Genomic DNA, 27,478 nt, shown 5'->3' with positions numbered 1-27,478 from the left:
AATATCTCAAAGGTTTAACAGCTGTAGGCCTGCTGGTATAGCAATATTCATACATTGATGTATATATTTTTTCATGAGCAGAATTTTCTGGTAGACTTAAGTTTCAGCATATATTGGAGCGAGAGTTTTTCCCATCTCAGGTGGAGGGGGAGTTCATTAGCTTCTGTGTGCAGGCTTTGAATAGGTGATGCTCGGAAGGCTCCTAAACAGAGTCTGAGTGCTTGGTTTTGTATGGGCTTGAGTTTTTCTAGATATGATTCCCTTGCTGAGTTATATATAATGCAACTATAGTCCAACTTAAGTCTAATGAGTGCTCTATACAGTAGGAGCATGGTTTCCCAGTTTGTGTATGATATTATCTTTAGTATGTAAAACGCTTTTTATTTTATTTTTTTTTTTTGAGTGCTTCTATATGCAGCTTGAAGTTAAATTTGTTGTCCAGGATCATCCCCAGGTATTTGGTTTGCTGTACCATTGGTATTGCATTGTTATTAATTTTTAGTTGTGGGTTATGATGATATCCCCTTTTTTTTTTTCATGCAAACTTGTTTTTGAGAAGATAAACCCATTTTCATCAGCCCATTTCTCTATTTTGTTAAGGCATTCCTGAATTTTTTTTTCTATTAACATATTAGGAGATGAATAGGTGATTGAAAAGTCTACAAAGAGGGATTTATCAATGTTTGTGGTCACTACTTTAACAATACTATTGAGGAAGAGTAACGGATATTATACTGCCCTGGGGCACTCCCATCTCCTGTTCATACACTTAAGATTTTTCTCCTCCGAAGCGCACCCTAAAAGAACAATTCTTAAGGAAATTTTGTATGAATATTGGCATCCTTCCGGATTCCCAGGTTGTGCAGGTCCCTCATGATGCCGTATTTCCACGTGGTGTCATATGCTTTTTCTAAATCAAAACATATCGGAAACCACCATGTGGTGTCAGTAAGTCCATCTCTTATTTAAGATTCCATACTAACCAACTGATCCATTGTGCTCCTTTTTTTTTCTGTAACCACATTGATGTTGGTCTAATATCTTGTTTTTTTTTCTAATATCCATATGAGGTGATAGTTTACCAGTCTCTCCATGGTCTTGCAGATACAGCTAGTTAGAGAGATAGGGCAGTAATTTGCTGGATTCGAGGGGTCTTTGTCAGGTTTTGGGATTGGTATGATTGTGGACTCTCGCCAAGCATTAGGTAAGTAACCCAAGAGCCAGATATTATTGAATATGTTTAAAAAGTGTATTTAATGAAGTTTCTGGTAGTTGTTTCAAAAATTGGTAATGGATCTCATCTGGTTCAGTAGCAGTATCTTTGCTTCTATCCAGAGCGCTTTTAAGTAAATTATATTTTTCTGTGTTGTTTGAGGTGAAATTCAGTTTTCCCTTTTCTGCTTCTATTTTGTAGTTTTAGAATGTTAAGCTGTGATGTTTGGGTGAGGAGTTTTTATTTAGTTGTTCAGCAAGTAGGTTTGCCATGTCCTTTTTTTCAGTGCATTTTCCACCATCAGGTTTTTTTTTTTTTAAGTGTATAGTGGGGTATTGGATTTGTTTCCCATTAACTTTCTTCATGTCCCATACTTGATTGTTTCTTTGCACTCTTTTATGAATCATGGTTTATGCTTACTGTTTTTCTTTGAAGTTTTGGGGATTGTTTCTTCTATTTTTATTAACCTTTGAGTGAACATTGCTACTGGGTCGGGCTCCTGAAGTATTTCATTAGTTATTTGTTTGGCAGAGATTCCTGAATGTGGACCAGTCAGCTCTCTCTAGTTGTCATTTTGGTGCTCCATTTTCTATTGTGGGATTGTTTTGATAATTGGATAGTGGTCCATACTGTTCTTCATGGATATCCCAATTAAAGTCCATGTAAATTGTCAGAGCTGAGTGTTAGATCAATGACTGAGGTTGTTCCTGTAGGTGAATGTAGGTAGGTAGGTATGTTTTCCATTGTTCAGTAAACATGTCTAGTTTCTAATATGGCTTCTATTATTTTTCCATTGTGGTTTGGTTGTCTGTTTCCCTAAAGATAGCTGTGTGCATTGAAATCCCTCATGATTAGGAATGATGCAGGGAGCTGTTCAATTTTTCTGTCTATTTGAGTTTTTCCTAGTTTATATTTTTATGGAATGTAAATTGAGCAAATTGTGATAGTTTGGTGTAAGGTAGCTCTTACTGCAACGGCTTGAAGTTCTGTGTTTAGGTTGAGTTTTTCGTGGGGTATTGTTTTCTATAATATAATGGTTGTACCACTTATTGGTCTACGGTCTATATGTTAAAGGTTGATTTTGTTATATGCTTCATAGTCTTTAAGGGAGAGTTTGGAGTTTTCCTTCATTAGAGTTTCCTGTAGGCATATGATGTTTGGGTTATACTCTTTAATTGTTTTAGTTCTTCATAGTTTGGTTTCAATCGTCTACAGTTCCATTGTAGAGCTGCTATGTTCCAAATTTTTTTTATTTTGTTCTGCCATTTTTATCTGTTTGGAAGTATAGGTTTGCTTTTGTCCCTCTGATGTTCCATTGTAGTATTCGTTTATGTTTGCCTTAAGTCCACGGCAGTTCCACTGGATAATTTTGTGTGTCATGGGTCCGGATCTGAGTCAGGGGCATCAGGCGGTGGAGGGTTATCCTCAGTCTTCATTTTTTTCATGTCGGTCAATTTGTTTTTTGTTTCAGGAATGTCTATGACTTCCAGTTTCTTTTCCTGAACGTTGCCGTAGTTTTTCTCCATTTGGGTATTCGTTTTCATTCTTTTCCTTCTTCGATGGACCATCTTTTTGTAGCTTTGGTTTGTCATTGGACCGTTGTGTAGATCTGTTTCGAGACCTTTGTTTAGGTCCATGTTCTTGGAAGGATTTTTCTTTTGGGGATGTTACCTGGGAGGGTCCCTCATTTTGTGTGTGTTGCTTGCTCTATTTTTATTTTCCGTTTGGCAGAATCTGACTCTTGGAGAAGTCTCGGTCTTGTGTGATAGTTTGTGTCCAATTCCATCACAAAAGCTTTCAGCTCTTTTAATAAAGATCTTAGTTCTGTTATGATGGGTGGGAGTTCGTCGGTTTTTATTTCTGAAAGTTTGATAGGGTCAAACTTTTGGCCTTGATGGGTGTTACTTATGGTGGTGCTTTTTTTTTTTTGTCATTTCGAGCATGTTGGGATGGTGGATTCATACATTTTCCTGGCTTCTGGGAAAGAGATATTTTTAGTATATTTTATTTTAGTGATTTGTTTTTCATTTTACCAGGTCTTGCACTCTTGAATTGGCTGAGTGTTCTCCCTTGCAATTGGTGCAGGTTGGTTCTTCTTTGCAGTCTTTTTCTTCATGATCTGGTCCGTTCTTACCACATCTTCCGTACACAAGGGTTCAGGTTAGTGTTGGGATGATTCTTAACTTTTATACGATTCCGATTCCTAGGGAATTATTGTTTTGAAATATACCAGGTAGTTTTATACTTATGGTCGGGTAGTTCCAAAATATGTTCCCTAACTTTGGAAGAGATTTTATGTCTACACCGTCGTGTTTTGGTTTAAATAAAATTATTATATAGTAAACTAAATGGAAAAATTAGCAAAATTTATTTTAGAGAAAATTTATTTTACTTAATTGGAATACAGAACAAAAACAAAAAAAAAAAAACAAAGAAAATAGAATTTATCCTTCAGAGCAAAAACAAATAAAATAGAATTTATATAACAGAACAAAAACAAGAAAATTAGAGAATAAATTAACACGATCCATTATTTTGGTCCTCATAATTAACAGATTTAATGAATTAAATAAAAAAAATATAGCGGAAGAGAAAGAAAATATATACTAATTAAATATAAAAAAAGATAAATATTTAATTTAATAATTTATAAATGAACGCGCGTAATGAAAAAAACAATATACCACGTGACATGGCGCTGTAGATACAAAATAACCCTTCCAAAGTTAATGACCATATTTGAGAAATACCATTAATCAAAAGTTTTTGTGTTTTATACCAAAAGGTAGATATAGCGAAAAGTTACAATTAAAGGAATTTCAAAAACGATTTTTTGTTTGGCTATTTATAGTTGTATTTGTGACGGCAGTTCTTCAGACCTCCATAATTCACAAAGAGTAGTTAACACCTATTGTTTTTTTCTTACTTTTTCACGTTGTTTCTAACGTGAAGAATAAGTTTAGCCAAACTAATTTTGAAATAGGGTATATCAAAGGAACACATAAAAATGAGGGTTTGTATTACTGTACACATAGATTTGAAAAAGTTGTCAAAAAACAAATATATAACAAATAAATGTTATCAAAGGCAAGATAAGTTACTTTTCTACCTAACTGGATATGTTTTCAGTGTTTTTATTTAATGTAACATGTTTATTCCGCTCAAAAAACATACTGTGTTTACCGATGTATTGGAAAATTCAAAATGGCGCCCGACTCTCTTTAACACAGTAAGTTTGGGAAAAGGTGCTATAAATATAAAACTAGACAAAATACTGTTGGAAACTCGCTCAATATATATTACCGTGACATAGGCTGACATATTCGGTGGTTTTTTAATAGTATCTTGTCTAGTTTATTATTTATAACACCTTTTCCTGAACTTACTGTGTTAAAGAGAGAGTTGGGCGCCATTTTGAATTTTCCAATACATCGGTAAACAATGTATGTTTTTCGATCTGAATAAACATGTTACATTGAATAAAAACACAAAAAATATATCCAGTTTGGTAGAAAAGTAACTTATCTTGCCTTTGATTTTTTTTTTTTTTTTTTTTTTACTACATTTTCACCCCAAACAAGGCAAATTGCCACTTTGGTGTAGGGGGCTACTATCAGGGGCAACAACTACTGGGGTACTATGTAGGGATTTGGGCAGCAAGATTTTGGTTCACGTTACACTTGAACTTCTCCACATCAGTACTGTTGGGGAAGCAGGGACCTGGAATGGAATTCCAGAGTCTAGCGGTTCTAGGGAAGAAACTATTGGAGTAAAAAGATCTTTTACGTCTAGGGATCTCTACAGTGTGGGGGTGGGATTTAGTAGCCTGTCGGGTTTGTCGAGGGTGCTCACGTCATGGGGGCACAAGTGATTGCAGTTCGTCAGAGCATTCACCATTAAAATACTTGTAGAAAAGGCAGAGGGATGCAACATTTCGTCGATGGGACAGAGGCTGAAGCTTAGATGCCAGTTCAGGGCCTATCAGGTTTGCGACTCTTTTGAACCTTGTCAAGGAGCGAGAGACTAGTAGCAGATGCACCAGCCCAGATGTGACAGCAATACTCCATACATGGGCGAATGGTGGCCTTATAGAGGTACAGGATACTTTCGGGTGTTAGTACTTGTCTAGCATGGTGGAGAGAGCCCACCTTTCTTGCAGCGGCCCTGGCAATGCCTTCAATGTAATTGTTCCAACTCATGTTTCCTGTGAACGTTAGGCCAAGGAGTTTGAAAGATGTACTCTCAGATAAAGAGTCGTTGGCCATTGCTATAGGTGGTAGAGAGGGTTTCTTGTAATTATTGAATGAAACTAGTTTAGTCTTGGCAGCATTGAACGCGACCAACCACTTTTGTCCCCATTCCACCACAGATTGGAGGTCTTCCTCTAGTGTTTCTGCCATTTCTTTTGAAATGTGTTCATTCGTCTTCCTGTCGTGCCTGCCATAGAATGTAGTGTCATCAGCATATATACCCATCTCAGAGGCAATTTTGTCGGGGAGGTCATTTATGAATATCAGGAACAATAGAGGTCCAAGGATAGAACCCTGGGGCACCCCCGCATTTATATCATTGTTTAGATGTACGACCGTCGAGGACAACCTGGATTTTTCTCTTATCTAAGAAGGATTTAATTATGTTAAGTATTATATTTGTTTTTTGACAACTTTTCTGTTCGGTTTCTTACAGTTTTTCAAAATTGCAAAAAAAAAAAAAAAAACAAACAAAAAATTATAGACGGGGTGATGCTCGTTCAGGTATACTCCAAAAATGTATCTAATTGGGTAAAAAAGTAACTTAGTTTGTCTTTAATAACATTTGCTTTTTTGTTTATTTATTGTTTCACCCATTTTTTTGGCATTATTATTCTCAAAGATTATTCAAAAGAAACGTGAAGGTATTGTGCAATTATAAGAAACTATCTTATTTATTCAATAAATATATTTTTATATTTGAAAATTAAAGTTATTAGAACTAGAATATAGTTGAAACCAAAAAAACAATTTCTTAGTTATTTCATTTCATAATTAGCATATTCATTACAAGCACAGACTAGTTAAAATTAAATTAATTTTCAATTCATTAAACACATTTTGACTGTCTTTAAAATAGTTTAAAAGTATACACTTACATTTTTATCTTGGAAAATTTACACTGTCTTTTGTGTGTCTTGTCAGTAGCTGAGAAACGTGAAAACTAAATTGTCAAACGATATGAAAGATACCAATCAGCAGAAATAATTTCTATCTGTAGTTTGGGATTAATGGCTTCATATTTATTGCTCCGTACAGACACATGATGCCACTACGTGTTTTTGCATAAAGGTGTGAAAACTTTTAAATTCATTAATCCCTTTAATGTCCACTTTACTTGTCGCTAACACTTTGAAATTGTTAGATTTTTTTACACTTTGTTACCATTGGCTTGCCAATACTGGCTAGGTGACCCTGGATATATATATATATATATATATATATATATATATATATATATATTGTTTCTTTCTCATTTTTCCACAGTTAATGAAATGTCATCAAATGATTTCAAAAGTACAAAAGTTTTCAATAAAAAAATCGGCAAAAGATTTTGCCATGACTAATTTTTTTAAGAGTTTATAATATTCTAAAAAAAAGATTTTAAATTAAAACTTAAAAATTTCATAATATATAATAAATAAATTCTATTTCCGACTATTTTCGCACCCTAAGCTTGGTTGAAAAAAAAAAAAAAAAACCCCTCTATGGCTGTCACCCGGAGCTAACTGCCCCCCCCCCTAGCTACGCTAGTGGGTATGAGCCCCTGAACCTTCAGGCTATTTTCGGCCATTTTACAGTTTTCGTTAAGGTATGCTCGAGTGCACACTAAGGCTATTCGTGTGCCATATGCGCACCCACACTCGTATTAAAGTGACATAAGCGTAGTAATCTTCCGCGGACAATTTAAAATTAGATGGAAATTAATTTTTAAAAATTGCGGATAATTTTGGAAAGGCAATTGTTTTTTTTTTTTGTAAATGTCGATAATACACTACCACAGGACTTGCCTTTAAAATCTTAATTTTCATATAATTTCTGGTGGGTTATAAACAAATATTGCATTCAAAATTGGGGCCGGCAAATAGTTTTTAAAATATGGAAGGACGCATCTAACGTGTTTTTGTTTGTTTATAAAGTTCATGGTGTTTTTTTTGGGGGGGGGGTACAAAAAACATAGGCCCCCATGTGTTTTTTTAGAATAAGTTTTTTTATTTTTTCGAGATAAAAAGAAAATTCAAAATAGGTATTTTATAAAGAGTTACTCGAGAATGGGGTGGCGTATTAAGCACACCTAAATCTACTTTAAAAAATATATATTTCTATACGAACGTGAGACGAGCCCTAAAGTAAAATAATACCAAAAATGTTATCTAATCTAAATTAAAACCAATATTTTATTTTATTTTTTTTTGGGGGGGGGGGGGGTCTGCAAAGAAGTTCCAAAAAATATATCTAATTGCTTCATGAGCTGAATATCTTAATAGAATGTAAATTAAAAAAAAAAATATTTGAAAATTGACTTACCCAGTAGTAGCTTAAATTAAATATAAAGCTGTATTTAAGAGATAGCAAAAGAATTGTTTTTGTTTTTTCATTTTCTGAAGACCTTAACCGCAAACCACCACTTAGCATGTGTAGTTCTAATGTAATTCCAATGATATTCTTTTTGAAACTTCAAAAGAAGCCGACTACTGTCAAAATTTTGCAAAATAATACGTGATCAATTTCATTTTAGAGATATTTCTTTCAAAAGCCTTCTTTTAAAAAAAGAAAAAAAGTATATTGTTCTATTAAACCTTTTACTGTTTAAATAATTTGACTTTGCTCGTTTTATTTTAAGAAAATATAAGTTGAAAAAGCATTTTCATTCACTATTAGAAGATTTGTCAGTAAAAAAAAAAAAACAGTCGCCAAAAAGATAAGCATTTTTTTTTTTATTTTTACTCGCAATGTAGAGCCCTGCATACTTCTTTTCAAGTTAACTCTTTTGTAGTTTTGATTACAATAGATCTGAATGAAGGGAGGGGCACTAAGCATTGCCCTGTTAATAATGAATTTCTTTGGTTTCTTTTTATAACATGCTACATTTCTCTCTTGCAGTTAGAAACATCAGGAAATTTTTTTCTTTTTTTCAACATCAGACTAAAAGAATCGTAATGAAGGAATCAGAAAATTAAGGTATTTTTTAACGATGCGATTCCGATACCTCCCAAAATACACGATTCTTACGATTAATGATTCCGATTAATCGTCCCACCACTAGTTCAGGTGCATCGATCTTTGTAGTGACCGAACTATTTGACAATTGAAGCACCTGAGTGGTCCAGGTATGTATGTTTCCACCTTGACCATCGTGTACCCACCAATTTTTATTTCTGGTGGGAGTTTGGTTGAGTTAAAGGTTAATACAGATGTGTTGGTGAGTATCATTTGGCCATTTCTTTTAATGATCATTCTCACATCTGACACATTTTGCTTTGTTAGGTTGGTTTTAATTTCTTCTATGGTGCACTGTGCGAGTTCTTCACACCTCACTACTCCTCTAGAGGTGTTCAGGAATTTGTGTGGGTAAACTTATTTTTATCCCATCGAAAGTTGTCCAATTTAGGAGTCTTTCGGATTGGGCTTCTTTATCCACTTGGACCAATAATGTGCCATTGGTCTTTTTTTCTTTTAACTGAAGCAGGTTTGATTCTTTTTTGTAAAGGATTCTTTATTTGTAGGTTCTATCACTATATTTAGGGTGGGAAGACTAGGGTAATTTCCTTGTTTTTGTATCTGTTTTACTTGTGGTTCTGATCTGTTGTCCGAGTCAGATGTCTGAGACATCAGAGAGAGGTTTTTTTTTTTTTCCTCCATATCATTATTTTAATTTGTTGACCCTGGGTTCCGCCACCCTCTATGGAGTCCTTTTATTGGGAATTTACCAAGGGGGAGTTTCCATTCATCTTGGTTGAGACGGGGATACCTTAGCCAGTACACTCATATTTCGGGAAAGTTTCCTTGCAGCTACTCATCTTTTTGTTCTGGAACATTTGTTTTTATTTTAGTCTAAGACAAATCCGATGTGTATGGAGTAAGCTTTTGGTTCTCAAATATGATTGACCCTCAGCCACCGCTTTCCACCATATTTTTGGGTATAGTTGTTAGTGGATTTGGTATGGGAATATTAGTGGTTACTTGCTGGCTTGGTATGGGTTATATATGGTGGGGCTTGACATAACCAGCCGATTGATCAGATTGGGCCCCTCCGACCGCCCGTCTAGCCCAGTACAAGGCCAAAGTGGAACGTTGCGCCCAATACCTTTATTTTCCCTAGGTATCAGGTGCTCAGCCACTAGGATCCTTTTCCCAGGCATCACAAGTCGCCATCCACGGCCAACAGGTGGCCCCATTGAGAGACTTACTCTCTGCAGGGTGGCAGTCAGTGTATTTTAATGCCCCGCCGATGGGGTTGGGAAGTAGGGATGGAAAAAGGAAAGGGTACTGGTTTTTGCAGAACATAATTTAGTTTTACAAAAGAGAATAGAAAACAAAAACAGAAAAATCGATGTAGGTGCATTTCGTCTCAGGAAGCCGATGAAAAGCCTGATCTGGTAGCACCAGACTACAGTCAGAGATCTGTATATTTGCTCCTGTATTTGGTGCAATTACTCCAAAGTATGGTACATGAAATAATGTCATATATGGGCTGGTGCATCAACCATTAATCTCCACTGGACAGTCTCAAATCTAGGTCCCGCACTATCAAACAAGCTCCAATCCCTTTCTGATTATCCCATCTATCCTTGTTTAACAGATACTTAAATGGAATGTGTTCCAACAAGCTTTTAACACTGGTAGCCACTCAACTTAAATACTCCAACTAGTGAGAAAAATCTCGCGCTTTTACTGTAGAAGACCCTAGATTCTGGAGAGCCTTCTCCTCCATAGCATTTTGACTTGTTTGGGAGTAAATAAGAGCAAAAGAAAACTTAAATAATTTATAGGTTTTTCTGTTTTGTTAAAAGATTCTACTCCTAGTGAAGATCTTTATAATGTTAACAGTATAGTTGCATGTAAAAATAAAAAGTTTCCTCCACTTTTACTTTCATTCTTGACCATATCATAGGTAGCTTTTAAATTAGCAGAATAGCTGCATGGCCTGTAACTGTGCCAGGATTATAACTTGGTTAGATTTGAATTTAATTATATGCATCAAGGTGAGGCACACTTGATCTGTCAAAGTTTACAATTACATTTTGATAAAGAAATGCGCAGATCAAATGGATGCATATCCACTACGTTTTTATTCAATTTTTTAATTAAAAACCCACATTTTTTCCATTACAGCAGATGAAAAATAATACTATTTTTTAATGTTTATTCAAATTGTCACAGTTTGTAATGACAAACAAATTCACCCAAAATTAATTGATAGCTATAATAATGAAGCACTTACCTTCAGTTGTTTTTTCTGTAAGGTCATGGTAGGTCAACATGAAACGCTGAACTTCAGCAATTTCCTGTAACATCTGACAATAATTCACTTTCTTATCACTGGGCAGAGCATTATTCTTTTTACCACCAGATTTAACTATTTTATCATAAAATTGCTGAATCTCTTTATCGATTTGCTTCGGGTTGGAATAAGAATGGTTTACTCGCTCTTTTATAGTTGAATAAGATGAAATCCTTGGCTCAGAACTCTAAAAGAAAAAAATTTTAAAAAATAAATTAAATAATGAAGGAAAAGTAATAACATTCCATGCAAATTTCTGGAAAATTTTATATTGTTTTGATACCAACAAATATTTGTTCGATTTAATATTTTAATATTTCTTTGTTGAAATATTTCTTAGAAACTACTGGCCAATCTGTTAATTTTGTATGGACCTTTGTTATAAGGCACAACAAACTACTATGTATCCATTTAATGCACAGTTAGGAATTAATAGATTAGTATTTAATGCAAAACTTAGCATAAATTTAACCATACTCAACTATCAATTTGGCTTAAAGCACTTATTCTAAGTTAACAGGTTTTTTAACCCATTAAAAAAAGGGGCAAAAATTATTTGCCCATTTTTTAATGGGCTAAAAAAAGTCTTGTATGGAGAGGGCGGCAGTACTAGGGGTCTATCTTCAAAAACCATTTGCACCTAGCTTAATCTCTTCATTAGGATGATAATAGATAGAGAAAAAAAGAATTTTTGGCATGTGGGGGGCTTTTTTTACGATAGTGGCCCCCCCCCGGGAGGGGGGGCCCAAAATCACCATTTGCAGCAAAAAATTTACATTATGCAAAATTGCATGCACCTAAACGTCCTAAATGGATACAAATTGGTATAGATAGTTGACTGATGATTTCTAGCCATTTTTGAGGCATTTTTGGGTTTATAGGATGAAAAGAAGGGCCAAAATGAGCCGAAATCTTAAAAAATCAGCTATTTGGCTACTATGTTACTCCTAAAACGTCCGAAATGACTATGAATGGACTTAGTTGGCTAAAACTTACATTACCCCATAATTTCTAGCCATTTTTGGGTTCCTAGGATAAAAAGAAGGGCCAAAATGAGCCGAAATTTGCCCAAAATTACCCGAAACTTAAAAAATCGGCTATTTGGCTACTATGTTACTCCTAAAACATTCCAAATGACTATGAGTGGACTTAGTTGGCTAGAACACACTGCAATGGCAATGGCTTCTTGATAACAACACTGCAATGGCTTCATAATAACACTGCAATAGATTCTTATTCTATTCAACAGAAATTCATTTCTGCTGGGTCCTTCATTTCTCTTAGTGTCCTCTCCCACCCCAAAACTGTGAAAGGAATTAGTTCCATTTCACATAAATTTTTTTTCTCTATTATCATCCTAATGAAGAGATTAAGCTAGGTGCAAATGGTTTTTGAAGATAGACCCCTAGTACTGCCGCCCTCTATTGTATGTTAATATACTAAGTACCCCCTCCCTCCCCCGCACAGAATTCTTAAGCTTTGTTAGTCAGATAAGGCATATATTGCTTAGTGCTGCTAGAGAAAAATTTACTCTTAATTAGATTTTAATATTTCATCCTGTTCAAATATATATTTTCGTAGTCATCTATATATATATATATATATATAAAAGTCAAAATGTGTGTAAGTATGTGTGTGCACTTTTTGTGTATGTTCGGCAAAGGCTTTTGGAGGGGGGAGCTCACTTATTCTTAAAGCTTTATATATTGTCCAAGTCATATCTACGAGTTACAAATGGAGATTGTGTATCTTTGATTTGCCCGACTTTTACACGCTATTTTCGAGATTTTTTTTCAATTGCCGTATTTTAGTTTCGCTTTTCAGTATAAAAAAGCAAAACTGAATCCATACCATAAGTTCCCTGGTACTCGTGGCAGGGACGCCCACAAAGCTGATTGGTTTTGATCAACGTGGCAAAAACCAGTCATATCAGACCAAAATTTTCGAAAGTTTTATCCCCTCTTTTTAATTGACTAGCCTTAATTCATCACTTCCGGTTTGGCGATGGACACAACGGCAAAAACATTTTTTTTTCATGTTCTTTTCCTCCTTTGCGGTACAGGCTGGAGCCTGCTTGCCTCCTACCACCATTTTTTTTGCCCAACACCTCCAAATAGCCAGGCAACACCAAGCACCCAAAGTTGAAAGAGTTGACGTTTGCAGATTCTACCAAATACATATGATATCAATATCTCATTAAGGTCCAACAAATTTTATTGTGCAAATAGTCAAATCCTGGACATCCACATTGAAATTTTCCAAATCAAGGTTGCATTTTTTTTTTAACACCATACCAGATGCTAGACACTGACCATCTATTTTGGACATTACAACAGAAAGAGTGTTAAGATTCTAACCATCCCTTTAAATACTACTGTATTTCTCTTGCACTTTGTTCACTGGGTATATTCATCAGGTTCACGAGTACAGTTGCTTCTATAATTACTGGGTTACTAAAAAACTTACCAGTGGAATTTCATCTTCATCGTCAGAGTCTTCAATGGCCGGAGGAGAGGATCCGCCACCTTCTGCTTGCAGGGTACGAATGCGAGTAAGCATTGCATGGGCTGCAGCTCGCTTGGCACTTTTCTTTGACCGTCCAGTTCCTTGAGAGGAGGGAAAAAAAAAAAAAAATTTTTTTTAATGTGTAATTATTGTCCAGTGCTTCTCCAACTAAAAAAAATTAAACGTTTGATTGTGTGTGTGTGTATATATATATATATATATATATATATATACACACACACACACACACATACACACAATATTTTTACATTCGTTTTAAGTTTAAAAATTTTATTTTTTTTTTTTTTTATTGTATTACTAAGTGTTCATGTCAAAAGAATAGATTTACCAGGAATCTTTTGTAAACTTTCAACAAGAATTAAATTAAAAAATATCCAGAGCAATTTGTCATTTCCAAATAATGTTAGACAATGGGCTTACATAAACAGACTGGCAATTGTGGCTAGTGTGATATATAGAAATGAGAATTGAGGTAATTGTTTTAGGTTTGAAATTCTCAAATGGGTTTGTTACGAGCGTGGCTGTAGGTAGTGTGTCTAATGTATCACAACAAAATAGATGGTTCAAATAGTGCAGAGCACACGTTGACATGCAGTGATGCTGTAGTGCAACGTCACAGAATCGTTGGAATGTGATTATTATGAGATCGGAGTCAGATTTTGGATGGCAGAGACAGCGGATTTCAAGGCTAGTCTCTGGATCTCAGAAGATGGGCAAACATTTTTGTGGAGGTGGCATGAAGAGTCAGATGGAGATCATGATCATAGCAAGATAAAGAGCTCTCCTTTTAGGTAGTGAATTGGTTACGCAGGTTCAATGTGGTAACATCAATGGTTGAATAAAAACTCTTGTCCAGAAAAAGACTTGTTTATCATTTGTGTTGAGAAAAGTTGGTTTTCAGAGCTGAGAACAGACTCCGGTGACTCATGAAACGGACATGGAAATGAAAGGCACATTTGATTTTATTATAATGAACACTATAAGACCCGATTATTGATGTGCCATAACCATGAACAAAATAAGATACGATTCCGGTTATGAAGCAAACTAAATAACAAACACCTATAATCTTATGAACAATTCATTAATGAGAGAGGAATAGCCAAACAATTCATTAATGAGATGCGTCACGAAATTGGCTGCCACATGGCGAGTATGGTAGTGTTATGCAAGAGTATTTAGCAAGTTATAAACTGAATGAAATACAAAATATAATGGGACACGAATAGAGAATCAGGAGCCGTTTGTTGTATATAAAAAAAGAGAAACTCTTTAAGAACAAAGGTTTTTGAAAATATCTTCAAATGCTTGTAATTAAGAATCTAATTGTAGCAAAAGGTTTAGAAATAGCTAGATTTATAAATACAAAGACGTGGTAAAAATTTGAAAACGAATACATCCTTGATGAATTTAAGACGAGCCACTTTAAAAATGTTATATTCTTGAGTGAGGGATAACAGCAACTGTGTGCATCATTAAGAAAATAAAGATGTTCTTTACGTCACGAAAGTCTTTCTTTATAAAGAAAGTTCAAATACGTGTGAAGCCTGCAGTTTAGAAAAATTTGGATACCTATTAAAAAATTGAAAACTCGTGGAATTTTTATTACATAACCATTTAATAATTTTAAAGAAACTTACCTCTTTCTTGGAACTTCCCAAGTTTAACACTGCAATAGAATTCACGAGCATGAGGTGGACCTTGAGGGCTATCTAAGTCATAAATTGGAGGCCGGATGAGATTTTTCTGTGCAAATTCTTGGAGCTCACCAATTGGGTTTCCTGGAACACCTTCCTCAGAAACGGTTGGTGATCTAGGAAATTGAAACACAGATTTAAGATATTGCATTCACAGTTGACTTTTATAAAATTCATTTATTTTAGATTACTCTTGATAGATGTATACTCATAAAAATAACATTGGAATAAAGACTAATCCCACTTTCTGACTCTTGTCACATTTCTCACATTGGGATAGAAATAAATACAAAACGTCAGTACCCTTAAGGAGGAGCACTGACCTAAAGAAAAAAAATGCCAGAGAATACGTGTTCATATTCCCTGGTAGGGGTACCCCAAGCGATTACCAATAAACCCCATCTCAGAGAAGATGAAGCTCTGGAGGGTGACCTCCTAGAACTGCACAGGACCAGCATCACACCACAATCAACAGGGAAAAGGTCATCATAAGAATGGTTGAGACTCCATTAAAAGATTGATTTTTTTTTTTTTTTACGCAACGTCTTAAATATGTGAGTTTAGGAACTTTTAAATAAACTAGAGATAAGATGTTTAGATAATTAAAAAAAAAAAGAAAAAAGACAATTATGTTAAGATATTTTGTGTTTAAAAATGGTGTACATAATTAAAAATTATTGATTGCAGTTACAAGAAAATGCTAAACTATAATTTTCACTTGGGATTATTTTTATACTAGATCATTTTTCATAATTTTTGGAATTTATATTCATTTCAACATTAAGCACAAGTGACATTTTCACCTGAAATGCATTGATTTAAGATTACCAATCTAAACAAGCACCAGAAATTTATATTTCACATTTTCGGTTTCAAATAAATATTTTAACTGCAAAAAAATTATTTAATACACAAAAGCATATCCAAATTACATGTTCTGAAATATTTTTTTTCAAACCATATTTAAAAAAAATTGGACCAGAAATGAGAAAAGTTTGTATATGAAACAGTTTAGCATTAAGGAAACTTATGTCAGTCTTTAAAAAAAATAGTGAAAAGATGAAAACACTAAGGGGAGATGGGGGATCATATCTTGCTGTCTCTAAAAACAATTTTCACTGGCGGATGCAATTCACTAACTTTTCAGTAGTTGAAGACTGAAATTGTTATGTCATTAAAGTAAACTGTTAAATACAGCACTGAAAGAGTCGTTTGTTGCTGAAAATCATTTGCAAGTTTGGATTAAAAGGAAATTGTTCCTGGAACAAATTTACAATTTTAAGTTTACAAACTGCACCCTCCTCAAAACTGAATGATCTTATGCTACAAGTGCATCAAAAGTGCTTTCATCCTTCTTGGTAAACATCTGGTAAAAAAAAACTTACACATCTGGTGAAATCGCACACAAACAATGCAATAGATCTCGCCATTGCAAAACGAATTGATCCCAGTTAATGCAATCATTTATTTTTATTGTTGCATTTCATCCAGGTTTCCATTTGTTCTGACTTTTTTCAAGATAGTTGTCTTATGTTTTAGAGCATTTGTCTAATATTACATGAGATTTTCCTACTTTCATAGACTTCTTCCCTACCAGAATTTTGTCCAGCTGTATCTCTTTTTAAGTTGGTTAGAAGTGTACTAACAATTCATTGGAGACATTTAATTGTACAGACTTTCTATTAGCTTTACCATGCCTTCTTTCCAACTCATTTTCTATTTTTATGATCTTTAAAATGAATTTTTTCACTGCGATTTAAAAAAAAAAAAAAAAATTGGCATTATATTTTTCAAATATTGGTTTATGAAATACAGATCCAATCTTTGGGAACATAAGTTCAGCTAGTCACATTCCCTGAATGGTAGTAAACTATTTATCTTTTGTTATGCTCATCTAATTTATTTCAACATTCGCTTAAAGCATGAAGCATTTTATTTAACCATTAGATGTAGAATGTCACAGGACAAATTGAAAACTGCCTAAATCTCCAAATTCTTTAATTGTAAATAGAGTTCAATTATCAATTGTATCAGGAACGTGAAATTTTAGTGCAAATGTTTTAAGGCTTCCTTCAGTTGCCCATTCTGTAAAAGAACCTACTGTGGTAAGGTAATAAATCCCATTTATTGGTCCTGCATATGTAGTTTTGACTGGTTCGGCCATTTTAAGACAGGATTGATGCTTACTGATGGCGGTGTTGTCATTTCAAAGCATCTACAGCTTCACAAGGTCTTTGATTATTTTATCTATGTCAGGTCAATATACATAACTTTTCATCATAAGGATTCTAATTTGTTTTGTATAAAAATCCTAAATTTTTTTTTTTTTTTTTTTTTTTTTAAATGCTGATATCACATGTTCCCAGTATAACAATATCATAGGAAGAAAAATTGTTACAAATAAACTTAATATTGCTAAATTTAGCAATATTTTTTTTATGCCAGCAAAAAAAATGTACAGGGGTACTGCTTTTAGCTCCCCGTTATCTTCCTTATATAATAAATAGGTCCATAATATCAAATTACTAATAACATGTATCTCCTTATGATCATAATAAATGAGAACACAAATCAGAGGTTAACTTTCATTTCTTCAAAAGCCATTTGATATTCAAAAAGCCACCCCATTTCATATCTTAGTAATTTATTTAGCAGAGTTTTCCCCAAAGTTAGGTAAAAAAAACAAACCGGTTTATTGACCTCATTAAAAACTGTCCCGCCGAAAATGTTAACTGCTGAATAGCTATTGCTTACGTCGTCGTAACGCTCGCACAAGTGCAGGCACCTGTCAATTCTCTTCTTAGTTAAATAAATTCAAACATCTTTCAGTAACTCATTCTGGCTGGCCGAGCGGTTAACATGTCATGTTTTTTCACATTTTATTTTCCAACTTTGCCTCAGGGTTTCGGGTTCGACCCTACCAATGTACCCCCCCCCCCGGTTTCTTTTTGATTTAAGGGCACACACACCTCGTAACACCCGGGCAACGCCAGGTACCCCCGCTAGTCTGTAATATAAATCTCACCTGTTTGTTTAAATGTATGTATGTTTGTATGTTCTGCCTAAAACTTTGACAGAGGGAATGGATTTAAATGAGATTGGTATAATTTTGAAGCTCGTCCCTTCGGATGACAAATATCGAAAAATTGGATAAATACATTAATTCTGTCACCCTCAACTGGGCACTTTTCTACAAGGAAGGATCGGGGTTTTCGACAATATTTTCGAAAGTCATCTCTTTTTGAAGGACTAGCCTTAATATAAACTTTCACCACTTCCAGTTTGGTGATGGATGCAACGGCAAAGACGTCACTTTTTTTTTTTTCAGATTCTTCTCCTTCGCAAGTTTGTGCTTGCCTTCTTATTACCACTTTTTTTTTTGCCTGCCTCTCACACACACAAGTCTATAATATAAATCTCAAATGTGGGTGTGTGAAAGAGTGAACGTATAGGCTTGTATGTCTCACTAAAACTTTTGTCAGCTGCATCAGACCGGTACTATCCGAAAGAGCAATCCCTCAGCCACATAATGTAAGAATTAGAAAAAAAAGAAAAAAAGTTAAATGTTTCATATAGAAATAAAGTTTTAACCGGAGCGAGAGTCAGTGAAATTGTCTCTAAACGACTTTGAAAACTGTGCATGCGTATCAAGCATTATTTTTTTAAATTGGTTTAAATAAGAGAATTTCCAACGTTATTTCGCAATCAGCGTTGTGGGCCAGTGGATTAGGAGGTTGCCTCATAAACTTTAGTATTGACATTTGCATACACGTAGCGGTGCTCTTTTTTAAAAGGTTGTTTTGTAATTTTGGCTGATAATTATATTAAAACGAAAAACAATTTCCTTATTTAATTTTTTATCAGGTTTAAGTAAACTAAAGATTAAGTTTTTATTTAAAAGAAACAAAAATTCTAATCCAATGATGATTAACAAAAACAATACTTCCTATCATTTTTTTCTTTTACAGTTTTAACAGGGTTAAAAGATTTTATTTGGTATTTTTACATTAAAACAAAACATTTTGAGGATTACGTAATGTGATTTTTTAACATTGTAACTGCTAATTTCTTTTTCTTTTAATAACACATTAAGTCATAACTAATCATTTTAGTTAATACAAGTTCTTCGTTATTTATAAATACCATAATGAGAAATCTTTCTAGACCAAGGCAGCATTAAAAGAAGTTCGCTTAAGTACTCAATATCTGGAGAATAGCTCCTCATCTTAATATCCTTCTTCTGGTGGGGGAGGTTTTTAATAATTTTTTTTTCGGGCGATTACATTTACAGGTTTTTTCTGTTCTTTTATTTTTGAAATTATTGTGGAGGTAACGATGGAGTTAGCAGCTGTGTCCAAATCAAACTTTATATCCACCTGAGCAACGCCAGGTATCAATGCTAGTTAAAAATAAAATGTGTTTACCAATCTTTTAAAAACACCATTTTCACATGTGAATTTCACAAGCAGTAGTTACTTTTACTCATTTTACTTATGGAGAAAAATTTTTTAAAGATTTCATATCTTCACAAACAAGAGTTATTTCATCTAACTTGTGCCAGGTTGTCTTAAAAAAAAAAAAAAAAAACAAAAAACAATGGTTTCCTTTGCAAAGTCAAAATTTTTCCTCTACAAAACAAATCCAAACAAATATCTGAAGATTTGTTGAGCATAAATTACTGGATTTCGCATTAATCTGAAAAATGTTGATATGCTGTGAAACAAAATGATTGTACCTATACTAACCAGTACATAATTGAACAGAATAAATTGAACTTGTGAGACACTATATTCGTTGAATGCTGGGCAGGGGAAGGAGGGGGTAGGAAAAAAGGGTTAATGACAAAAGAAAAGGAAGTAGATCTAGCGAGTAATAGAAGAACTTATCAATAGACAAGAAATTGTTCTTAACATAAAGAGAAAAGAAGGGTATGGTTTAAATTAGGGTGTGGTGATAGCAAATGGAGTGAACCATAGATTAAGGATTGAACAATAGGAACGGGGGAGGAGTAAGTCAGACACTTAGCCAGTTGAAGCCTAAACTTCGAGGCGGAGAGTTGGATTTTGAATATGGCCGAGAGCAGTTGGTCGCTTGAAAGTTCCCGAAGGAGATCAGGGAGATTGAAGTTAAAGTCAGGCGAGGACAGATCAGATGGAAGTAAATTACTAGAGATGGGTGTAATCAGACAGATCAGCACACATTGGAGCTGCTACTTTTGGACGACACTGTTACACACACAAAAACGTCACTGATTAAATTAAGGTACTTGTCTTGCATTATTTATTGTGGCCTGATCATGAGGACGATTAGGCTACACTCATCTGGTTCTGAATCTGCATAATCTGGATTCTAAAATATTAGTCCACCTGGCTTTACTCTTAACAGACAAGAAATATACATTTATTTTAACAAGCTTAAAAACTTTACATTGATTTTCTTTTTTTTTTTTAATTTATGTAGTTCTCCATAACTAAGTCAAGTTGATTTAACTCAAACAGAAAAAGCCAAGAGAAACTTACTGTCTTCCATCAGTTTGCGCTTCAGTTTTAATGCCTAAGATTTGATTATGTGCGGCCAAGGCTGCTGAATGCTTGGCCTTCTTTTTGCTGGATCCTACAAAAAAATAGTGCATCATTAAAAAAGGGATGCAATTAAATGACAACGGACATTCTTTAATGTGGAAATAGCACACATGAAAATCTTTACAAAATCTTTATTAGTATGATAAAGATCAAAATACTTTGCATTCCAATTGTTTGCAGGGGTATGGACATCAATAATGACCAGACGCAATGGTATACTGAAACCAAGGTTAGTGATAGAATTTAATAAAGAAATCACCTTGTATCACCATGATGAATGTGCAACCGCCTCATGTAAAGAGACGCTAAATAACAAAGAATGCTTTATAGACACATTGAAATTGAGTGGTTGTCAAAATGTTATTTTACTAACAAGCAGGAAAAAAATTAAAATTAAAGACATTAGGTGCCAAAGCGTCCAGAAGAAGGCTTACATTTCTTAAAAATGCAGATTTTTTTTTAGCCTGAATGTCAAGGCCAATTTGAAAACACTTGAATGAACAGTTACAATATAGGTATACTCTCAATGCCCTGTTTTAGGATTTTTCAAACATTCCCCTTTTCATATATTGTTTTTTTATATATCAATGGATTGCTTACTATCAGCATAGTTTATGTATTACTAGCTTCATTTTTATTTTTTAAGGATTTTAAAAGTTAAATTCAATTATTACGATATCGTTATAAAACTAATTAAATTTTTATTTTTAAGTTATTTTTATTTGATTTCCATTAAGAAATTCACCTTTACATTGATTAGAAAACTTTCCCCATCATTATCAATTCTGTAATTTGAAACAAATACAGCAATTATTCAAATGTACGCGGATTAGCAAATAAAAAGGCTGGAAATATTAAATACCAGTGAATCACAAACGTGTCTTTATAGATCTTCACAAGTGGTGGCATCAGTACACTCAAGAGAAAAGCTCCTACCATCCAAATATCAGTAATTAAATACAATATTGGTAATATTAAATATACAATTGTTAAAATGCAGTTTTATAATACAGATGTTTGTCAGATGAGAATTAAATTTTGCATTGTATTTGCTTGTCTATAAATAAGTTTTTTTTTAAATAGTCAAGTGTTGAGAAAATTAAAAATACACTTTACCTTTTCCAGTGGCCACAATATCACCTACGGTGACACGCATTATATAGGTGGGCTCATGAGTGGCCCCTTCATTTGATATGAGATCATATTGAGGGGTCAAACCACGTTTGGTGCATAATTCCTGCAGGTGACTGATAGGAGTCTTTCCAGGTGGAATAGTCATCTCCTACAAAATACATTTATAAAAAGTGTACAAACTTGAAAACAAAACGTTTTCACAATGTATAAAAAAAAAAAAAAAAAAAAAAAAAAAAAAAAAAAAACTCCATTTATTTTTTTTAAAGAGTGAAACAAAAGTAGAAAACTTTGCATGGCGTAAGTTATTTCCAACAGAACATTATTTTGATATGAAACTAACAAGGAGCTCAGTATGCAAATACATATTTCGGTACTAGTGCACTTATTGATTCGTGTTGAAATAACATTTAGAAAGCCATTCCTAACATGACGAGGGGGGTGTTTTGTACCGATTTTGTACTTTAACCATACAATTTAATAAAAACAGATAAAACTTTAAACTTGCAAATACTATTTAAAAAATAGCACAGATCAATAGCACCAATATTTCTGGAAAAATAAAATTTTTTATGAAGATTTGAAAATTAAAAGATGCCAATATTTTAAAACCAAGCTAACTAAAAAAATTATCTTTCATTTAGATTTATAAGAAATAATATTCCAGCTTTCGATGTCAGGTGTCCATTTATTAAAAAAAAAAAAAAAAAAAAGCTAAGAGAGAAAAAAAATTGAAGTCACATTGTGTTAAGTTAAATTCTATTCAACTTTTGCACAATCATTTAAAAACTGTATGTTCTTAGAATTTTGCTATTTTCTAATTTAAACAAAGATGAATTATGAATGTGAATCCAAATTCTATGAAACATTTTAAATAGGGCTATATAAAAATAAAACTTTAAATGAAGCCATCATTTGATGATGAAAGATGCGTACAAATAACTACAATCACATGATGTACCAATAAAACCAAAATTGGAAATGAAACAAGCTAATGTTGATGATCATTGTAAACAACACATTGAATGATATTGTGACATCTATACATTAGTGGTATAACAAGACAAATGCAACACGTTTGGTCCAAATAAAATTTAACATTAAAAAGTATTAACCAATAAACAATTCCAACTTAAATGTTACGGCTGAAACAAAATGGAATAGAAATTGCTGGGGATTATATTTATGCAAATATTTTGAAGAAATTAATATTAGGTTTTAGAGGTAAAAAAAAAACAAAACAAACTAGAACAATTGGAATACAGGTAAAAATGTCTTTTGGTGAAAATGAACCACCTAAAATCCAATTTATATACGAGTTATGAAAAGAAATGGATGTCTAAGACAGAAAAATAAAGAGTAAATGGATGAAATTATTTGGATGTTGCTCCTTAATGACATTTGACTATTAGCAAAATCTACAGATCATGCTTGCATATATTTGAGATTCAGTTATAACAGTAAGGAATAACATCAACATGATTGGAAGACATGTTTTTACTTGTTTTATTGTTTCAACTTCCCTAAACAAAAATGCATAAAAAAATATAATTGCTTTTGTTAAAATGTGTCATGAAATTACTTTTCAGCTTAGAACACTTTAAAAACTGTTCAATATATATCATTGATGATCACCATACCCAAAAAATATGGTTACATTTTTTTTCACAATTCAAGTTACTGGCTGAGAAAGAATATTCCTACCAAACGATCAGGTTTCCAAGTTAAGCTTTTTGGAGGTCCAGATAACTTGTTAAGTTGATGGAAATTACCGGAACGGGAAGTGGTTGGTGCATCATTTAGAAAGGCACTAATAAATATATGTATTTATTTATAACTAGCCTAAGTGCTCGGAGGTGTGTACTGAGAGAAAAAAAAAAGGTGGGATCGAACTCAAAAACGTAGGATAATTAGTCTTCCTCGCTAACCATTAGGCCAAAGATGATAGTGAATTGAATGAGTTGGTAATTAACTTAAGAATCATAAGAGTCGCCATGCATGCGCAGATTTGTTTCCCCCCCCCCCCCCGAAAGCAAATTAGATATATCGTTTTTAATGTGGGGACCCCTCCCCCAAAAAAAAGAAAGGGGGCACTCTGGAAGTATCCAAATAAATAGTAATTGTCTCAGTATGAAGGGTTTCCCTATATTGACCAAAGACCAATTATTGAACAAACACTACCCGGCCTAAAGGCCGGGTGGTTGTGTCCCAATAGTTTTGCTTTATATGAAAAAGACAAAAACACTGGAGATGACGGCACAGTGGGAATTTTGTTTAACTCAATAAGAAAATAAATACATATGACAGAGACAATGTCCGTTTGCAAATGCGAGATATGATCTGTGAAGTATGCAAAAACTTGTTGAATCTAACTGACACGAGAAGCCTGATGCAAAAAGCATTTCGTGGACATACAAACGCTTGTGCCTATTTCGCCTTTTATATAATAGATCACAATGAAAAAGGAAATAAAAAGCGGAAATAAAAAGAGGAAATAAAATAGGAAAAAAAGGAAATAAAATAGGAAAAAAAATTCACATAAATTGATTAAGTAGTTTTTTTTATTTTATTTAAGAAAAAAAAAGTATGTTTAGTGAAACAGTTATATATATATATATATATATATATATATATATATATAAAAGGCAAAATGTGTGTTGGTGTGTGTGTGGGCATTTTTTGTGTATGTCCGGCAAAGAAGGGGTTATTACTTCGCTTATTATTTAGTTTTTTTATTTTGTTTTGTCTAACCCCCCCCCCTCTACACACACACCTGCAAACACCCGGGCACCCCCACTAGTCTATATATATAAAAGCGAAAATGTGTGTGTGTACGTGTGCGTATGTACGTGTGTAATGTATGTATGTACGTACGTCTTGCAAAAACTTGACCGGCCATGGATTTGTCAGATCGGTATTATTTTCAAGCTCGTACCTTCCGACGACAAATATTGAAAAATTGGCCAAAAACATTCATTCCCTCACCCTCCACCAGACCCTTTTCTATAAATAGGGGTGGAAAAAAAACTTGTTTCCTTCATGACAAGATGGCTTCTACGCATGCGTCAACACGTGCAAAAAATGTACCTTGAATTTGTTTAAATATCATAAAAAACGACCTACATTCGCCCACGCGTCCATAGCACAATGGATTAAGTGACAGCGTTGTTATCTTAAGATTGCAGGTTCAATCAGAGTTATCAGATATTTTCTTGAGTTTTAAACTTTTAATATTGAAACAATGTTTTCACTGTTTTTTTCCGAACATGTTCATTTTTTTTTTTTTTTTTTTTTATTCGAGTTTTAAAAAATTTAAACGGTAATTACTTCGCTTATTTTTTAGCCCCCCTCCCCCCCACCTCCAAACACCCGGGTAACGCTAGGTACCCAGCTAGTATATCTATCTATATATCTATATATAAAAGCGAAAATGTGCGTGTGTGTGTATGTTCGCTTTTTGTGTATGTCCGAGAAGGGCTTTTTTCCGAGAAAAGCTTTTTTCCGAGAAGCGATCGGTCGGCTCACTCCTTAAAACTTTTTACATCACGTCTAAATGATAATATCTACGAGTTAACGTCTATTTAATTTGCCCGAGTTTGAAAAACTAAATATTCAACATTTTTCGATCACCGCGTGTGGATTGAGCTTTTTCGTATAATAAAAGCGAAATGGAGCTTAAGACATCGTTCCCGGTGTGATTGCCGGGAACGTCCAAAAGCAATCAGCTTTGATCAATGCAGAGTTTCTCCTTATATCAGACAATTTCTATTCAATTTGAACAATCCCCTTTTTTATGGGGAGCTGCCCCCCCCCCCCAACATCTTGGGGGGAAACAAAAAAAAAAAAATAAAATAAAAGCTGCCCCACACTAAATAAAATACTGGCCTGCAGTGAAAGTTGACTTAATTAAGTCATTAAGTACTGGCACCTGCCAATTCTTAATACTTAAATAAATTCAAACATGTTTCCGTTACTATTTCTTGGTGACCCAGTTGCACGTTTTTTTTTTTTTTTTTTCACACTTTAATTTCCAATTTCGCCTCAAGGCTTCAGGTTCGATCCTTCATACTTACCTACAAAAACATTTTTTTATTTCACACACACACACACACACACACACACACACACACACACGGGCAACAATTTTCTTATTCTTTTGATTTACCAAAAACCACACACACACATCCAAACACCCGGGCAACGGACTGACTGGATATAAATTTGTAATATCAAAATTACCCATGTTATAAGTCAAGTTAGGATGCTTTATTTTCATAAAAAAGCAATAAATTCATTCATTTTGTTTTTTTACTACTGAAAACCATAACTTTAATAAAAGGTGTTTTTTTTTGTTTGTTTAAAACAATAATAACTATATGCAGAAAGGAACTAAGTAGATATAGCCAGTACATTTGAAACAGGGGAGGAAAAAAGGTATGGATGTGCAACATGGTATTTGGTACATTCCTAACTAAAGAGGAGAAAGGACAGAAAAAGGCATGGTTGAGCTGATTTCGATAAAGTGATTATACTCACTGATTCAGGTTGTCCTGTGGGAGTCATCTATGTGGATTTTGTAGTGTTTGTTTTTGTAGAAAGATTATAGATCCAGCATATCAAGATGCTGAAAAAGAAAAAAAGTTGTATAAAAGTCAGAGATACAAATGAAAATTTATGCATCATAACAAATGAAACATTGCATGTTGTTAATAGAAACAAAGAAAGTTTTGATTATTTGTGCAAAATACAAACAGGGTGATTGGCTTATCAAGTCGAACTGAAAATAAATTTTGAATAAAGATCCTGAAATATCTTTTTCCAATCAAAAGTTATGGAAGTAAACATTTGGAAAAAAAAAAAAAATAAATAAATTAAAAAAAATTAATCAGGTGTGCGAGCGGTTAATAGAAAAAATAAAAACTGAAATTAATGCATTTTCCAATAATTTGCACAGCTCCCCTCCCTATGTATGTGTGGGACAACCATTATTGCTAAAAACCTTTGCCAAATTCCATCTAAATTTGGGGTGTATAATTGCATCAAGTTTTTTTTGTTTGTTTTTCCTGCATTTTCCTAAACAGCTGCAATCAGTTTGAAGGAAAATCAAAATTAAGATAAATACCTCAAGTGTGCTTATGTGAAGAAGGAGACAAGTAATTCTTTGACAAAAGTTTATTACTTATTCACATTAAACAAAAATGAAAATAAGGACTTAAATTTGGCACAAATCAACTGAAAGTTTCATATTTAACTTTGTTGGTATAAGTTTTTTTTTTTTTTAGTAAATTTGTTTACCAGTGTTTTTCCTTAGACTTTGTAATTTGTTATTCAAAACATCAATTTTATTAATTACATTACATAGTGCAAGAAAATTTGAGTAATGGCAATAATGGCAAAAAGATAGGGGGACAGTTTTGAAAGCCGGTTTATCATATTTTGTAGGTTTCCAAAAAGAAAAAAAAAAACTTTTTTTGCACACCTGAAAAAAAAAAAAAAAAAAAAAAAAAAAAAAAATTATGAAAAATGTTTCCACGGCGACATTCAGAAACGAGAAATTCAGATAAAATTTGAAATTAAATTCATAGTAAAAATCCCTTGAAAAATAAATTAGTTTTCAAACAGAATTAGTAAAGTCCTAAGATATTGAATTAAATAAAAACACCATGTTTTTACAAAAAAAAAAAAAAAAAAAGCTTAAAAGGCTTACAAAAGTGAGAGATTCTGGCTTTGTACAAGCAAAAACAGAATTATCTAAGAATCTGTTCTACGAAAGCCCAAAATGTCAGAAAGTCAAA

The 27,478-nt window shown here is 33.5% G+C and overlaps 1 protein-coding gene across 1 annotated transcript in view; it reads right to left on the bottom strand.

The window, feature by feature from the left end:
• LOC145291370 (protein Loquacious-like) overlaps nucleotides 1-27,478 on the bottom strand; it is a 45,447-nt gene that overhangs the window by 4,338 nt on the left and 13,631 nt on the right. The window contains exons 2-7 of the mRNA XM_080137147.1: nucleotides 26,220-26,307; nucleotides 21,669-21,834; nucleotides 20,490-20,583; nucleotides 14,914-15,086; nucleotides 13,214-13,353; nucleotides 10,688-10,934 (exon numbers count right to left, since the gene is read on the bottom strand). Of these exons, the coding sequence (XP_079993273.1) occupies nucleotides 10,688-10,934; nucleotides 13,214-13,353; nucleotides 14,914-15,086; nucleotides 20,490-20,583; nucleotides 21,669-21,834; nucleotides 26,220-26,246 (847 nt within the window). The 5' untranslated portion in view covers nucleotides 26,247-26,307. The remainder of the gene's footprint in view (nucleotides 1-10,687; nucleotides 10,935-13,213; nucleotides 13,354-14,913; nucleotides 15,087-20,489; nucleotides 20,584-21,668; nucleotides 21,835-26,219; nucleotides 26,308-27,478) is intronic.

This window comes from Euprymna scolopes, chromosome 12, assembly GCF_053919585.1.
Source record: "Euprymna scolopes isolate OS-2025 chromosome 12, ASM5391958v1, whole genome shotgun sequence".
NCBI classification, from domain to species: domain Eukaryota; kingdom Metazoa; phylum Mollusca; class Cephalopoda; order Sepiida; family Sepiolidae; genus Euprymna; species Euprymna scolopes.
Note: the sequence above shows the minus strand (reverse complement) of the source record. Positions and strands in the feature narration are given on the sequence as shown.